General features: G+C 42.6%; 1 protein-coding gene across 9 annotated transcripts in view; it reads right to left on the bottom strand.

The window, feature by feature from the left end:
• Positions 1–17,865, bottom strand: part of DOCK7 (dedicator of cytokinesis 7) — a gene marked incomplete at its 3' end in the record, with an annotated part of 182,067 nt that overhangs the window by 26,720 nt on the left and 137,482 nt on the right. For all 9 annotated transcript variants that reach the window (XM_081946639.1, XM_081946640.1, XM_081946644.1 and 6 more), the window contains 10 exons: positions 16,364–16,546; positions 15,648–15,783; positions 14,633–14,729; positions 10,818–10,914; positions 8,265–8,399; positions 7,773–7,925; positions 5,290–5,448; positions 3,476–3,576; positions 3,195–3,387; positions 929–1,072 (listed from right to left, as the gene is read on the bottom strand). In XM_081946639.1, coding sequence (XP_081802765.1) covers positions 929–1,072; positions 3,195–3,387; positions 3,476–3,576; positions 5,290–5,448; positions 7,773–7,925; positions 8,265–8,399; positions 10,818–10,914; positions 14,633–14,729; positions 15,648–15,783; positions 16,364–16,546 — 1,398 coding nt within the window. The remainder of the gene's footprint in view (positions 1–928; positions 1,073–3,194; positions 3,388–3,475; positions 3,577–5,289; positions 5,449–7,772; positions 7,926–8,264; positions 8,400–10,817; positions 10,915–14,632; positions 14,730–15,647; positions 15,784–16,363; positions 16,547–17,865) is intronic.

Genomic DNA, 17,865 nt, shown 5'->3' with positions numbered 1-17,865 from the left:
GACTGCATGTCAGTTGGATCTATTGCTTCACCAAGAAAATAAACATCCTAAGTGCAGCACATGATAAAAATGCTTCATTAGGACAAAGAAACCGAAAAGCTCTTTTGCTATACTTTCATTACTATAAGAGAATGTCATCTAGAGCACAGAATAATTCTGAGTGTTCCTTTTTATACATTCCATGAAAAGGCATCTAGGTATCCATCAGCCATTTCCCTCTGTCCACTGCCTTTCGGAGGATTGAAAAAATAGACCCATTATTTGCATAAACAAAACGTAACTGCCCTCCTTGTCTTCACATTTCTTTCACTTTCAATCTAAAGAAGATTTCAAAGGAATCCCATTGCTGAACTAAAAGGCTAAAAGGCTTAATAGCAAATTTTGAGCACATGTTACAGTTGCATCTTGGCTAACTAAAAGCGTTTGAAAACTGACTTTGGTTACTCTCTCAATAGCACAAAACATGCCATCTTATCCATATACAATCCAGTCAATATTCCTTCCTATTCTATTTCAGTTCACTTAAGCAACTGAAATGTAAACCCACTGGTAGAGATGTTTCATATTCATGTTTACCTCCGAGTGCTCAGTGCTTTCAAATATTTATATCACATACCAGGAGTCCCCAACTTGAGGGGACTGTAATAGGGTTACGGAAATGGCTGGCGAGCACATGCGCACGCATCCTCACTTGCACGAGCAGTGGGCAAGCGTGTGTGCTCCATTTGTGTGAGCAGCAGGCACGCATGCACTCTGCTTGTGCAAATGGAGCTGCAAGCATGCACGCTTGCCAGCCGCTTCTGTGGAACCATCCCTTCTCCCCCACCCCGCTGGTCCGCAGAGCCAGAAACATTGGGGAACTCTGATCTATTCTAGGTAGCTAACAGGAATTATCAGACAAAATACAGAAAGTATGAAATTCTTCTACCATGGAAAAACAGGCTGCAGCTTGCTCCAGTAGACCAACCAGACCCGCTTCTGTAAAATACTTTCCAGAACATATACCTTCTTCATCTGGAGATACTACATCATCAGAAACTGCAGATTCTTCTAGAACATTTGAAGAAACGTTCTGAGGAAATATAAAGCAATTACTTTCATTAATGCCAATATGCAAATCTCCTGACCAAAGCACTACATCTTTTCTTCGGTGTGCAATTATATTTTGGTATCATGGGACTATTCTGGTAATAAAAACCATATTCCCTTTTCTGATTTATCAGAGAAAGTCTCCATAGACAGTGAAAATTAAGAAAAATATTACAATGATGGCCAGATTATTCTGTTTTGTAAAGCAATTGGCTTAGATTAATATAGATGAATACTCATTCATGGCGGGCATAGAGTTAAATATATACAGATTGTGACAACACACAATTTGTGATAATTCTTACATAACTTTACCCAAACCTTGAATCTCTGAACTTTCTCCTACTTGCTGTAACTTCCATTGGGACTGATGCAATCATTCTGTGGGCTTCATTTAACATAGTACCAGCATTTCCTGGTAATTTTCATTACTGGTACAACAGCTACAATTCCAACAGTTTATCTTTCTGTATTGGAGGTTCTTTGAATTTTGTCAAAATAGTCAGTAAAAGAGCCAAGCCACACAGTTTGCTTCAAAAGAACCTTCCCCAACCTAACACCCACTGGAAAGAACTTTTTAAGATAACCAGTCAGTTCGTAATCAAGATAGTTAATGTTTTGGGAGGTGGTAGTTTTAATATACGCAGTGTGCATAATATACATTCCGCTGGGAAGACCCTCCAAATGGAAAAATATACAAGTAGCTTTCCTATCAGGAATATCAAGGGAATGCTCCTAAAGTCTCCACTTTATTATGTATTATGGGACAGTCAGCTAAGACAGGGGTGTCCAGCTCAAGGCCCGTGGGCCAAATGTGGCCCATGCGGTGCTTAGATCTGGCCCACAAGTTTCCCTTGGAAACAGCAAAGGACCGGCCCGTGGTGCCTCTGCCAGCGAAAATGGAGGTTATGAGGGCTGCGGGCAGCCCTCCTGAGCTCTGTTTTCACTGGCAGTGTTCAGGTTGCCACAGGTGCCCCCGACACAAGTGACATCGAGCTGGCCACGCCCACCCCGGTCAAACACAACCCTGTTCTGGCCCTCAGTGAAATTGAGTTTGACACTCCTGTATTAAGAGATCACTGGATTTAAATCAAACAGATTTCCCAATGGGAAAAGCCCATACTTCCTGAAGCTAGGGTAGGAATACAGCTTGTCTTTGACTTACAACCACAATTGAACCCAAACTGTTTGTTGCTAAGCAGGGCAGTTGCTAAATGAGTTTTGCCCCATTTTACCCCCTTTCTTGCCACGATTGTTAAGTTAGTAACCTGGCTGTCAAGTGGATCTGACTCCCTCATTGACTTTGCTTGTCAGAAGGTTGCAAAAGGCAATGACATGACTCTGGGACACTGCCACCATCATAAATCCATGGCAGTTGCGAAGGGTCAGAATTTTGATCATGTGACCGTGGGGATGCTGCAACGATCGTAAGATTGAAAAATGGCCCTAAGTAACTTTTTCAGGGCTGTAACTTCAAATGGTCACTAAATGAATGGCTGTAAGTCAAGGAGTACCCGTGTTCTGCTCAATTCTTGTAACCCACAAGATTTTTCTTTCCACCTCTTAGCACAATTCATAGGAAAAAGCAATCTGAGGGAGTCTTCTTTCCCATTTAGGATTACTTTCTTAATATAGTAGTTTCACAACTCTACCAAGCTATGCTTTCTTGGAACTTGGTATGACGTAGTCCTTGACTTACGGCCACAATGGAGCCCAAAATTTCTGTTGCTAAGTGAGACATTTATTAAATGAGTCCTGCCTCATTTTACGACCTTTCTTGCCACAGTTAAGTGAATCATTGTGGTTTGTTAAGATAGTCACACGATTGTTAAGCAAATCTGCTTTCCTGTCAACTTGGCTTGTCAGGTCACAAAAAGTGATCACATGACCTGGGACACTGCAACCGTCATAAATATGAGTCCGTTGCCAAGCGTCTGGATTTTGGTCACATGACATGGGGATGATGCAACGATCGCAAGTGTAAAAAATGGTCATAAGTCAGTTTATTCAGTGCTGTTGCAATTTCTAACGGTCACTAAATGAAGACGAGGACTACCTGTACAATCTAGTTTTATAATCTGGGAAATTAAAAAAAAACAAAGTACCTGAAATGTAACACAACCCACAGGGAGATATTTCCGATCCTCCAGCATGCTTAGATATTCAGCCACCAGAGCTGCCGAGTGAACCAAACACTGTGCTGATTCGGCGTGGTTATTTCTGGCGGAGTGTTTTCCAGCCATGTTCTGCAGCCAGGTCAGTCGTAGATCTGGGGAATTCTGATATCCTTTTGCAATTCTAGTTTTTGAAAAGCCAGAAGGTTCACGTTAATGTGTATTTCTTTGCCTGTATTTTCTGAGAGAGGGGCAAACTCCATAAATCCTACCTGTACATCAAGTCAATTAGCATTTCTGGATCTTCCTGGTGTTCCTTCATTTTAACTGTATCCGAGAGGATCATATGGAGATTGAACACAAGATCTTGCACCTGAAAATATGCAACACAAAAAAAATAAATTTACATTTGTATGTATGTATGTATGTATGTATGTATATGTATATGTATATGTATATGTATATGTATAAATCTGTTAATATATCATTCACTTATTGCTCAAAGCCTGGTAACAAACTTTGACAGAACTAAAAAGATTCACCAACCAGTTTAGTCTGGTTTAGAATTACTTGTCTTATTCAAATTTTGTATTGTCATTCATTGTATCAGGTTTCCACTGAGCCCAAAATCATCATTTCCCCTGCCCGGTATAAACTACTAATGCTAGGGAGGGAAAAACATCAACATTTTGCAAATCACATTTGCAATATAAATTAAAAAGTGAATTTGAATTTCAACCAATTTTGAAAGTGATGTTTATATCCAAACCACAACCTGGGTCAATACACCCATTTAATTTTAACTTCAACTATCTGTGCTGACTTCCAGGAATTTTATTTTACATTTTCTGCCACCTCCAAATATTTACTTCACATTTTTGCATCAATAACTCTTCTAAGATTCTGCGACGATTAGACCTTCTGAGAATGAACACTTATTATGTTCACAGAAAAATACTTGTTTTTTCACCAAATCTAAAAGCACGAGGACTGAAAATTGAGCGTTTCCATAGTCTGTGAAGGGCAGCTTTGATTTGCCTGAACAAGTTGCTTCATGGTGCGTTTACCTTATCAAAGCAAACAGACAATCTGATTACCATTAATAAGCTGCTTTGCATAACTTCCCACAGCCCAGCAACTGCAAAAGCTTTAAAAAAATCCTGCACATGCACGGAAAGCACTTATTCTAACTGTTGTATGTATCAGAGGGCCTGTAGAACTGGTATTGGACTGAGCTACATTGTGGTTTAAAGCAAGGGAATTATGTTGCTTTATGAAGTAGCTTCAGGGTTCTTTACTTACAATTTTGTCAAATCACCAAACTCTTAAATATTGATACAAGATGTCTCTAAGGAATTAAATACACATAGGTAGTCCTCACTTAATAAGTCACCCAAAGTCACTTCAAGAGTGAGATGGGTTGCATATAAATTTAATAAATGAAACGAATAATCACAATTGACTCTGATATTTTGGTCTTAAGTTGTTGTGATTGTTAATGGCTCAATTTTATGATTGATTTTACTAAGGTCATATGAAAATAAAAATAAACAAAACCTTACTATCTTAATTAATTACATCTCTGCAGAGCTATGTGCCTGCCTTGGCAGGCGAACAGAAGTTCAGAAGTCTCTGGAATGTGTGATGTATTAAGAAACGTGTTAAGAAGCATGCGCAGTAAATCATTGTCAGATAAGGCCTATGACCTGCGCAGTACATCTTCAGCACGGCTAGCAAACAATTAACGCAGTAACAAACTGAATCACTGTGTTTGTTCAATGACTCATATGGTTGTTAAGTGAACCAGATGATCGTTAAGTGAATCCATTCGCCCTGATGGGCGTATTTTGACTGAAAACCAGCAAGAAACATCCCAAGTAGCTGTGATATGACTGCAGGATGCTGCAATTGGTCATAAATGCAAGTTGGCTGCCAAGTCCACAAATGCAATCACATGGCCACAGGGGTGGGGTCTGTGTAGCACACACTATATTAAGTAATTTTTTGGGAGTCAGTCATAACTTTGAATGGTCATTAAGCAAAGATGACTTGTACTTTTCCCTGCTGAGAGATAATTTTCTCTAACCTGATCAGGGAAGGTTGTCTCCTTCAATTCAAGATCCTCTTCAGCATAAGTCAAAATAGTCTTCAAAGAACGTCTCAGAAACTCTTCATTAAAATTTTGAGATGTTCCCACCAGAGATGAGAGTGACATAGTTACCTGCATTTTCACTCTAGCAAAGTTCTGAAACAGACAAATTACCGCTAAGTCATTAATCTGTTAATAAGAAGAGTTTCTCAAAAATAAAAGCTTCATAAATTTCATAAACCCAAAACAGAAAATAATCTTGTCAGAGGCCTTGTCTGAACCAAAGCCCACCAACACTCTTTCTCCTAGTACACAATGTTCTCTAAGACTGAACTATTAAATTTGGTGACAGAGTAGGCAATTAAGTACAGGGAGTTAAAACCTAGCCCTCTCCTAGAAAAATGAAATATTTTAGGAAATATGAAAAAAGCAGAATATTTTCCCTAAAAAAAAAAGTAGAAACTCAGAGAGGTAGAAATTCTGCTTCCCACCTTTGTCAATGGGCCATTAAGGCCTGAGCCAGCCTTGAAGCTAGCTTCAAAACCTCCCTATCCCATGGCTGGGGAGAATAGCTGGGATTTGGAATATCATCAGGGTGGGAGCTATATAGACAGGGGGATGCTATTTCAGAGAAGAGGCACTGTGACAGAGAAGGCAAGAGACTTTTCAGAGTATAAGACGCACCCCCCCCAAAAAAGAGGCTGAAAATTTGGGTGGTTCTTATAATCCGGATGTAGCTTTTTTGAAGCTTACCAAGTAAAGCGATCTTCTATGCCAGTGATGGCGAACCTATGGCACGCGTACCACAAGTGGCATGCGGAGCCATTTGTCAGGGCATGCGAGGCGCTGCCCTGTCAGCTGGCCAGTGTGCATGCGCGCGCTGGCCAGCTGAGTTCACCTTTTTAAAAGCCATATTTCGCCTTCCCCATGCTCCAGAGGCTTTATAGGAACCTGGGGAGGGCGAAAGAGCCTCCCCCGCCCCCCCCTGGAGGCCCTCCGGAGGCTTCAGGGGCCGTCCGAAGGCTTCCCTGAAGCCTTCGGAACGCTTAAAACCACCCTCCGAGCAAACCGGAAGTGACTTCCGGGTTGCTCGGAGGGTCGTTTTAAGCATTCCGAAGGCTTCAGGGACCGTCCGGAGGCTTCCCTGATGCCTTCGGAGCGCTTAAAACCACTCTCTGAGCAAACCGGAAGTGACTTCCGGGTTGCTCGGAAGGTCATTTTAAGCATTCCGAAGGCTTCAGGGATCGTCCGGAGGCTTCCCTGACGCCTTCGGAGCGCTTAAAACCACCCTCCGAGCAAACCGGAAGTGACTTCCGGGTTGCTCGGAGGGTCGTTTTAAGCATTCCGAAGGCTTCAGGGATCGTCCGGAGGCTTCCCTGATGCCTTCGGAACGCTTAAAACGACCCTCCGAGCAACCCGGAAGTGACTTCCGGGTTGCTCATGGGGGGGGGGGGGGGTTAAGCATTCCGAAGGCTTCAGGGAAGCCTCCGGACGGTACCCTGAAGCCTCCGGAGGGGCAGGGTAGGCTCTTTTCGCCCTCCCCAGGCTCCTTTAAAGCCTCTGGAGCCTGGGGAGGGCGAAAAAAGCATGTAAAATTGGTGGGGTTGCGCGTTATGCGCGCATACACACTGGGGGGGTCGCACGTTGCATTATGGGTGCGGCACGCCCACACACAACCCCCCTGCGCTCCTCCCACTTGTGGCACACGAGCCAAAAAAGGTTCGCCATCACTGTTCTATGCTTTGCCTGCTTTTCTCATTGCTGCTCTCTCCAATCAGCTGTGCTTTAGAAGCTGTTTTTCAGCCCTAACGAGGCGCTAACGAGTGAAGCAATCTTCTGAGCTTTGCGTGCTTTTCTCATTGCTGCTTTCTCTGATGATCAGCTGTGCTTTAGAAGCTGTTTTTATCTCCAACCAGGGGATAAAAAGTCCATGCATGTGCGCTCCAAACCATCAAACCTACAGTATGTGCTGAAGCTGACCAGACTAAGGAAGCGAGCCAGATGAATACCTGGTAGGTAATTTTTTTCCCCATTTTCCTCCCCAAAAACTAAGGTGTGTCTTATACTCTGGTGCGTTTTATACTCCGAAAAATATGGTACTTGATATTCATAAAGTCTAATACAGGTCTTTCGGTCAGCACAAGGCTACTGAAATTCTCATTTTAGAGGAGATGACCCTCCTTCCATAATTCCAAACAACCCACAATTTAGTTCAGGGGTCCCCAACCCCGGGCTGTAACCCACTACCTGGCCATGGTCTATTCAGAACCAGGCCACATGAGTGGCGGGCCAGTGAGTGGCAGGCCACTCACATGCACCTGCAACGCAACTTGTGTAATTTGAACTGCAGACATGCACATTGGCCCACCACTTGTGCAGCCCGGTTCCCCTCTCCCCCCACAAGGCCAGGCGGCCAAGCCGCAAAGGTTGGGGACCGCTGATTTAGATAATCTGTGTGCTTTCAGAAATAATGTACTTACATTCCCAATCTCAAAGTTTTGCCTCATGAGGAGATACAAAGAGGCACTGGCATGGGACCGTATTGTGCTAATGCTACTGCTGCAGTGGCGCAGGAGTCGAAGGCATAGATCGGCACATTGCTCAGTCTCTTCTTCAAACAGCAGTTCTGGGAACTAAGATGGCAAGATAAGAGGCACATCGTTCAAAAAAAGCTAGAAACAATGAGCGCTGCAAATGTCAAGATGATTCTACTTTATTTGCACTATAATGCTAATTATCTGCTCTCATCTTTCCTGGGATCACCTGCTCACCAGTCCAAGTAAAGCAAGCCTTCAGTTGCGTTTTGCTAGCAGAAACCGTGGAAGTAAAGCTGTCCCGGGTGCAAAGTAAGCTCATTCAAGAGTGACATGGAATGGTAACTTACTTTGAGCTATTGAATTTAGATTAGTCAGTCTCAGTTCCAAAATTAAATAAAACCTCCTCACTCGGTACTCTATTTTCAAAACACTCACCTTTGAGACTAAAGCTCTTTGAGTAGCAAAGCAATGCTGGAGATAAAGAGCACTTTGATTGCAGGCCATGCTATGTAGAAGAGCCTTCAGTACCCCACCAAGAATACTTTCCTTGGATTCAGTCACCGAAACAGTCTGTAGCCAAAGACAACAGGGCATCAGAAGCAGTCAAAAAATCATTTTAAAGTGAAGTGCTGTAAATGAAAAGCTAATCCTCATTCTGAGGCGTCTGTAGCCCAGTCACAAGGGCTGAAATGGGACTATCATTCTCAAAGAGCTGTTATGAGAAATACCAAGCATACTCAGGGCAATAAAACTAGCCCTATGCATTCTGAAGCATATGCTGAAGAAGACTGAAGCAGATCTTCAACAACACGTGAACTTATCCCCCAGAGCAGTGTTAGACTAGCTGAGGAATTCTGAGAGTTGCAGCCCATGCATCTTAATCTTGCCGAGTTTGAGAAAACACTGCCCCAGATGCTAAAAAACTGAGAAGCTTGATGATTAAAAACTCAAAAGATTATATTCTACAGCAAGGAGGGAGAGAATATTGATACATTTTTAATCTTATGTGTATTTTCTTGAGAAGAATTCCCAACAATATGGAAATATTTGGCTAATAAATATAAATTGCGGGAATTGTTATTTACAAGGAAGCAAACTGATGAAACAAATGAATAATAATAACAGAAGAAATTTCATCAAACTTCCTTTCAATTTATGTTCAAACATTTCTTAGCCTGTTGGGCCTGAGACTCTCATACATGAGAACCGTTGCAATCCTGCCAGATTGGAAGGATTATATAAAACAATTATTGACCTATCACTATTCATTCAAAGTTATGATGGCACCGAATGGTGGTTAGGAGCAGTCCTCAGAGTTCCCATTGTCCCAGCACATTACACATGTCCCGATCAAGTGACTGCAGTCTGGGAGCTTGGCACACTTGCAACCAGTTACAGTGCTTCGCAATAACAATTGACATTTGCCATCTTCTCTGTTGACTTCTCCAGAAATTCAGTGGGGAAACTGGCAGGGAACCCCACAAGGCACTGGGGTAAGTCTCCCACATCAGTTCTTCTACACTTGTTTTGTACCGGCTATCCACATATCCCCTCGCACCAGCCCATGACATATCACTTTCTTGCTCTCTCCTTAACCTATGCTGTGCCTCTTGCACATACCCGTGCACTGTTGCATAAATTAGTAATCCACACCATGGGTCTCTTGCACCCTTGAATAATATTAACTTATGGCAGGGATGGCTAACCTTTTCCGGAGCGAGTGCCCCAAAATACAATGGGTGTGCCTCTTGTGCATGCACCTCACATGTCCTGCCTCCATGTATCCACACGTGCCCCTCCATGCAAGTGCCCCTGCATGCGCCCGACCCCCATGCAGCAGAGACCCGACGACCAGTTGGCTGGTGGGAGGCATGCACGCGCATGCGTGATACAGCTGAACTAGGGCAACAGCTCGCGTATTCACAGAGAGGATGCTGAGTGCCATACGTTCACCATCACAGACATATGGTGTGCCTCTTGTGTACCGCCCCACCCTTGTGTGCATTTTTTGCAGCCTCTCACAGTCTCCTTGACCAACACTCTGCCTCTCATGCACCCCTTAGACTCTTGCACCCTCCCTGAACTGTGCTCTTGCACAGCCCTTCCATACTCATCGTGACTCCCCCACACCCTCCCTAATCGTCCCTTGTGCACACACACCCTGTCTCCTTATTCTGTCCTCCATCCCACAGCATTCTTTTACCTGCCTGCCCGCCTGCAACTTTTTGCCAGTTTCCCCACTGAATTTGGTTGTGGATAGCCGTCATGAAGTTGCTTCACCTAACAACAATAGAATTCAGTTAACGGCAGCAAATAGGGCTGTAGAGATCGCTGCCGCTAACCAATGCAGTCATGCTTTACAATTGCCCTTAGCAATGAAAATTCTGGTCTCAATTGCTTTTGTAAGTTGAAGACTACCTATAACCAGCATTCTTAGCATACATGGTTAGCAGAGGGGATCAGGAATTATATGAAATTGTATTTCACTCAGTTTCTATCTTGGTTGCAGATAAAGGAAGGGACTTTTACCTACTGGTATAATGAACATGGTGGAACAGAAGGTCTTCATGAATCTATGTGACAGAAGACTGTCTCACTGGCCTTGGCAAGATGCCCCATAAGTCTGAACCTTCATAAACCAGGACAAGAAATTTACTTCCATCAACTGGACCCAAGTAATGTTTCCCTCTTAGTTGCTTATGTAACAGATCTTCACCTTTGCCATCAAGGTAGTCCTCTTTACTCTCTAGGTTTGCATGGAAGATGAAACTCTCATATTTCTGTGGTTGCTTAAGAAACGTAGCTTTCCTAGTAACAAGTTAGTATCAATGATTGGCTTATCTACAAAACTGGCTGTGATGTCGATCGATTTGCAATATGCTTTTGTAGGAGGTATTCTGAAATATTATTTTTGTACAATACAGAAAAACAATACATATTGCATTCAGGTCATTAGAAATTACGTCAAATATTCCTTAGCATCCTCACCTGGACAATTATCTCTAAAGTATCCAATATGATCAGATTGGCTTCTGTTGCCAAGTTACCATCAATAAGTGCTTCATGTTCAATCTCTGCCCGGGACCTGGTAGAAATAAAATAAACATTAAAAATCTATGTTCCTTCAAGACACAAAACTAAGGAAAGCAAACGTCGTCAATCTGCTTGGAAAATAGCATGCCTCCTAAAACCCTTCCTACAATATAAAAATAGTTCAAAAAAAGGAGAAAATAAAACAACTAATCTGTTTCTTGTTGTCTTTATGCAGTTTTTAAATCGTGCATGGTATTTCAAGATGCTGTAGAACAACTGCATCTCCAAGGAGTAAAATTGGGCTAGATGGACCAATAATCTAGCTATTTTGAAGAAACATTTTTTTCTGGCAAATACAGATAAAATACAGGCAAATGTGTACGCACAGAGATGAAAAAAGATGAATTATTGGCTTAAATGGATAATGGCCACCCTAAATGGGGTAATATTTTAACCGAAATGGAACCAGAAAGCTGATGTGTTTCCACAGTGGAAGCAATCTTTTTGCTGCACCTGTTAATAGGTTTTTACATAATTACAGTATAATTTAGGTTTTTATTAATCCACTATTCTTTCAAATGTTGCTTTGGAAACAACCCAGTTACAGCTTCACCGAATTGTTTTTGCAACCGCTTATGATGTTAAAACATTCCCAGACTTTGTTTTTATAGCACAAGGATGATTATTTTATATTCCTCATCCCACCATGCCTTATATAGTTATGTTTTTCTTTTAGTTTTCCTACTAGGTCAGAAGACTAAATGGTACCCACTGTTTCTTTATCCAAAAAGAATGATTAAAAGTGTAATCATTCTGTCAATACAATTTTAAGTCTCTTTAAAGTTCAACAAAAACCCCAACATGTTATTTGTAACAGTGAAAATGGTTTTCCATATTTCATAATTTGAACACAGGGTGGTGCTGTGTGAATAAGTGTGTTCCTAAAATATCTGGGTAGTAAAAATGGAAATGTACATCTGGCAGGTATCTTTGTTTTCCTATCCTATTCTTAAATGATGCCTGTTTTTAAAAATCTGACAATGATTCCTCACAAACAGTACATTACACTGCTCCAAACGAGTTGCAGACAAGCTCCAGTTGTCTGTGGAATGTCAATGCTAAATAGCTCAGAAGAAAAGCAGCATAAATTTGATTTTATGTGAAGAATTTTATTTAAAGTGGAGGCTGCCTTCTACTGGTCTTATGAAACCACAGCCATTGTTGAGAATTCTGGAAGTTGAAGATCACATATCTGGAAACTATCAAGACTGGCTCAAACCCACATCGACATGAACCTGGTGTTCAGATATTACAGCACTTCTTTTGGGTGGCTCTGCAATACTTTTTTATGTGTTTGGCTTTAAAATTAATGTTTCCGTGGTCAAGAAAATTGTTTTCAGAAATTAGTATGTAACTTGGGTTCTAAATATATTGTGTTCACTCACTTTTAAAATCTCCTTTAACTCAATTATTCTGGGGCAGAGAAAGAAGAGCTGATTTCCTTACCCACTGTGTCTTTCTCGAGTTTTCACGCATTACAGATTGTTTTAATCTCCATCTACCACTTTTAACTGCTGCAAGATTTACCCAGATCATGGCAACAGATTTATTAATTACGTAGTCTATAGCATAAATATTGTTCCAGCAGAAAAATACATTTCTTATAAATAAATATGTCCTATGACATCATACAATCCTTGTGGAATATCCTCAGAGCTAATTTAGCCCTTGGCACAGAAGTAGATTCCCCCACTGGTAGTGGTCTATGGCAGGGCCCCTCTTGTCAATTTTTTCCAGAATCTCATCTACAGCAAATTAAAAAGGTATTAAAGTTACAATTCATTTGGCATACAGAGCTGTTGATGACCCTTATCAGAAGTGTTGAGGGAGTACAAGACCATATGCTAGATGTGCAATAATCACATAAGAATACAGACATGCCTCGTGCTACAGAACAGGAAACTATTTTGAAGCAGGATGTACACACTCTCTTTTTATAGCCAAATTAATTCACAAAATAACTTCTGCAAAGCATCTCAGTCTACCAGGATCTGGGGATATAAAGCATGCCAGCCAGCCAGCCAGCCAGGCAAAGCTATACTTTTTACAGCTAATTAACCCCAAGGTTTCAAATTCCAACAATTCCTGATATAACAATTACTGCAGTAACACACAGGCATATAAAACCTCTGCAAAGCATCAAAAAACACAGCTGCAATAACAAAATAGGCAAAAGGTACAAAGTGACAACTGAAAAACAAAACAAAATAAAACCCAGAGCAGGATACCAACGCTACAATACCTGATTGGTTTGTGGCTTCTAAAAATACAGCACATGTAGAAAAATAATTAAAGTCATGGATTAGGGTAGGAAAGAAGCAACTTTTAAACTCCAGAATACGCTAATGGACTAGGTGATCGATGACATATATATTTCCTGCATGTACAATTTATGGCTCTTGGCTGTATCTAATAGGACCATGATGGTGAACCTGTGGCACGCAGAGCCATGTGTCAGGGAACGCAAGGCGTTGCCCTGTCAGCTGGCCAGCGTGCATGCGTGTCCTGGCTAGCTGACTTCGGCCTTCTTTTTCGCCCTCCGGAGGCTTCCTTGCAGTCACTTCCGGTTTCTTAGTAGGGTCGTTTTTTGCCTTCGGAAGCCTTCAGGGAAGCTTCCTGAAGGTCCCTAAAGCTCCGTAGGGCTAAAACCAGCCCTACGAGCAAACCGGAAGTCTGTTTCTGAACTTCTGGTTTGCCCATAGGGCCAGTTTTTCTTGCTCCGTAGGCTTCAGGGAAGCTCCTGAAGCCTCCGGAGGGCCTCCGAGAAGTGGGGGAGGGTGTTTTCGCCCTCCCCTGGCTCCTACAAAGTTTCTGGAGCCTGGGGTGGGCAAAAAAAGCACACAAAAAATGTGGGAGAGCACTGGATGTGCACACATGCACGCTGGGGTCATGCGCATAGCATTATGGGTGTGGCACACCTGCGCACGACCCCCTTGCGCTCCCCCCACTTTTGGCACGCTAGCCAAAAAAGGTTCGCCATCACTGTAATAGGATGTCATATCAGTTTTTACTACAGCAAAGATTACCTTCTCATACAGGTAATCCTCAACTTACAACAGTTTATTTAGTGAGAGCTTGAAGTTACAACATCATTGAAAAAAAATGACTTATGACTGTTATTCACAGTTATGATCATTGCAATATCCTCACGGTCATTTGATCAAAATTCAGACAGTCAACTGACTCATATTTACATCTTTATGATGGTTGCAGATGTCCCGGAGTCACATGATCCTCTTCTGCAACCTTCTGACAAGCAAAATCAATGGGGAAGCCAGATTCAATTAACAACCAGGTTACTACCTTAACAACCAGAATGATTCACTTAACAACTGTGGCAGGAAAGGTCATAAAATGGGGCAAAATCCACTTAACAGATGTCTTACTTAGCAACAATTTTGGGCTCAATTGTGGTCATAAGTCAAGGACTACTTGTAATAGTGTAACTTAATGTAATCCAACTGGTCTAGTCAGAAGTCTCACTGAGTTCAACATCTTATTCCCAGATACATGGGAATAAAATTGCTTTAGACATAGCTTGCACAGGCATTTAACCCCTTTCAAAGCCATAATGTGAGGAATCCTTGCTTAATCAGTGTCTAAATCTGTCCACATTGTAGCCCACTAAACTTCAAAGGAGACAACAAAGTCTCCATGTACTCTAGGCCAGGTGCTCAATCTATTAACCTATTAGGAAAAGGCGGCATTACTTGTCCAGTTTTTCAGTGTTCTGCCTCCAATGCGTCATGTCCTTTCGCCACCTCAGGTTCTCTTGACTTCCAAAAGCACTTCCAGAAGGACTTCTTTCTGCAGGGAATTGTAGTATTTAATATGGGGCTATGAAGCAATTCAAAATAGGACAACTGACCCCATGCAATTCCTGCCACCCTAGCAGTTCGAAAGCATGCAAGTTTGAGTAGATAAGTGGGTACCACTTTGGTGGGAAGGTAATGCCTTGCTGATCGCACGACAACAGAATGTCTTCAGACAAAGCTGAAGCTCCCTGGGCTAAGAAACGGAGAGGAGCATTGTCCCTTAAGAGTCAGACAGACTGGACAGGGGAAATCTTTACCTTTGCCAAGCAATATTTAATTTTGGTAAATGTCACTGTTCAGTTTCCCAGGTATAACTTAGTACAATGACGAGGACTTCCTTCATGACATAGGGAAAGAATTATCTATCTATCATCTATCTATCTATCTATCTATCTATCTATCTATCTATCTATCTATCTATCTATCATCTATCTATCTATCTATCATCATCTATCTATCATCTATCTATCTATCTATCATCTATCTATCTATCTATCTATCTATCTATCTATCTATCATCTATCTATCTATCTTGTGTGTGCACGCACGCATGTTTTGATCATGTGTAGATATTAACAAATGGAAGACAATGGTGTTCATCACATGGAATTTTCATCAGAGGCAGACTTCAGCATTTTAAGGCTCCCAGGCTGACATCCAATCCTTTGGCTGTCCCTGTCCAGCCCATGTGAATTGCTTTTATTTTGAAGGCAACTTTTTCTTTTGATTTATGTATATACATGCATGCGGGCCTACATACCTTCACAGCCCTATTGGTTCAGCTCATCCCAACAGTCCTAGTTTCTCATGTGGCCCCTTTGGAAAATTAATTGCCCACGCCTGGTTGTAAGGGATAATGCACGAATAGGAACTCTTCTTCTTTAAACTATAAAAGATCCAGTCCACTCACCCAATTGTCCTCTGCTTCTTCGTACCATTTCTTGCCTGGCCCCAATGCTTCCAAGTATAGCTTCTTCAAGTTTGGCCCGCATATCTTTTGACTTCTTAAAAGTCAGACTATTCATTCTTTCAAACACTTTCTTCCCCTAGATGGTTCACAAAAGGACAAGAATAAAAAAAGCAGAACATTGTCTTTCTAAAGATTAGAAGTTCTTTCTAAAAATAAATATTAAAAAGATGGGAGGGCTGTAAAATGCAAGCAATGTTAGAGGAGAAAGCAGAGTTGGCCTTGTTTCATCCAGAGCAGTGGTGGGTTGCAGGAGGTACGCCCCGTACGGGCGTACCGGAGCCTGCCCGGAGCACCGGATACCATTCCGGTACGGTGCTCCAGAGGGCCCACCTACCCGAGCTCCTTACCTGTCTTTTAAGTCTTTGGCGCTTCCGCGCACGGCGCACACAGCGCCTGCGCTCCGCTGAGAGGAGCTCTGTTATCGGCTACAGAAGCCTTCAGGAAAACTTTGCTTGCCTTGCCCAATGAAGAAGTTCCTGAAGGCCTCTGATAGCAAAAAAAAAAAAAGGCCAGGGGCGATGAGCCTAAGTGAGGTGAGTCAGTGGACAACATTCCCACCCCCCAAAAAAATAAGACTTGGTGCCTTTTTGGTGACAAAGAAAATATAAGACAGGGTCTTATTTTCGGGGAAACACCATAGGCAGTGTTTGATTTACCTTATATTCAAAGCAGGAAATGCAAAGATAAAGCAAATCCAACAAGCGATTGAGCTGCAACACAGAGAGATCTGTGAACCATTTCTGCAGGACACTTTCGTCAGCATTCTTCAGGACCCATAGGAGGCAGATCAAAAGGTTCCGACTGGAATCAGCTGAAAATGTTGAATGTTGCCTGCTGGTCTGGATTCAGAGACAGAACAGATCAAAACTGTGGTTATCAGCTTGGTCCTGAAATAAATCTAGTCTAACCGAAGAAAATTGTTATGTGCTCTTGCAGATATCAAAAAAGGGATGCAAGCTATTCAGATAGACCTAATGCCATCCTGCTTAGTATTAACTTATAAGGTGCAGAGAATCTACTAGATTCTGCATAAATGGGTCACAGTATCCATCCTCAGTGTGACTGTGGGGTCCCATGTCGAACTACACATCACATTGTGGCCAGCGATAAGCTGAGGGCATATACCAGTCAAGTATCTGATTTCTTTTTTTAAAATATAAACGATGCTGAGATTCAATGCGTGGATAGCCAAGACCAGCGATGGCGAACCTTTTTTGGCTTGTGTGCCGTAAGTGGGGGGAGCACAGGGGGTCGTGTGCAGGCGTGCTGCACCCAGAATGCAATGTGCGACCCCCACAGTGTGCATGCGCGCACTATAGGTGCGACCCCCCCCATTTTGGCATGCTTTTTTCGCCCTCCCCAGGCTCCAGAGGCTTTATAGGAGCCTGGGGAGGGTGAAAACAGCCTCTCCCGCCCCCCCCCGGAAGCCCTCCGGAGGCTTCAGGGACCTTCAGAAGGCTTCCCTGAAGCCTTAGGAGCAGTCAAAACGACCCTCTGAGCAAACAGGAAGTCACTTCCGGTTTGCTCAGAGGGTTGTTTTAAGCGCTCCGAAGGCTTCAGGGACCTTCAGGAGGCTTTCCTGAAGCCTCCGGAGCAGTCAAAACGACCCTCCGAGCAAACAGGAAGTCCATTCCCAAACTTCCGGTTTGCCCATAGGGCCGGTTTTATGCGCTCCGGAGGCTTCAGGGAAGCTCATGAAGCCTCCGGAGGACCTCCGGGGGGGGGGGAGGCTCTTTTTGCCCTCCCCAGGCTCCTATAAAGCCTCTGGAGCCTGGGGAGGGCGAAAAATGGCTTTTAAAAAGGGTGAACTCAGGGCCTCGCGTGCCCTGACAAATGGCTCTGTGTGCCACCTGTGGCACGCGTGCCATAGGTTCGCCATCACTGGCCTAGACATTGGTGTTTGGACATAGATCTTTTTAACATTTATATTTTATTATGTTTTACTAATTTAGGTGAAATTTTAATATATACTGCTAATCCATGGATAAGTCTTTTGACAAGTTTCAAAATGAGAAGAAAAGTGTTATAGCATGATCGCCCCAAAGGTGTTTTTTTCAAAAGGCAACTGGACTTTGTTTTTCCCTGAAGATATTTCGCTTCTCATCCAAGAAGCTTCTTTAGTTCTGAAGTGAAACATTTTCAAGGAAAAACAAAAAGA

The sequence above is a fragment of the Natrix helvetica genome, assembly GCF_964273705.1.
Source record: "Natrix helvetica genome assembly, chromosome: 3".
Taxonomy (NCBI): Eukaryota; Metazoa; Chordata; class Lepidosauria; order Squamata; family Natricidae; genus Natrix; species Natrix helvetica.
Note: the sequence above shows the minus strand (reverse complement) of the source record. Positions and strands in the feature narration are given on the sequence as shown.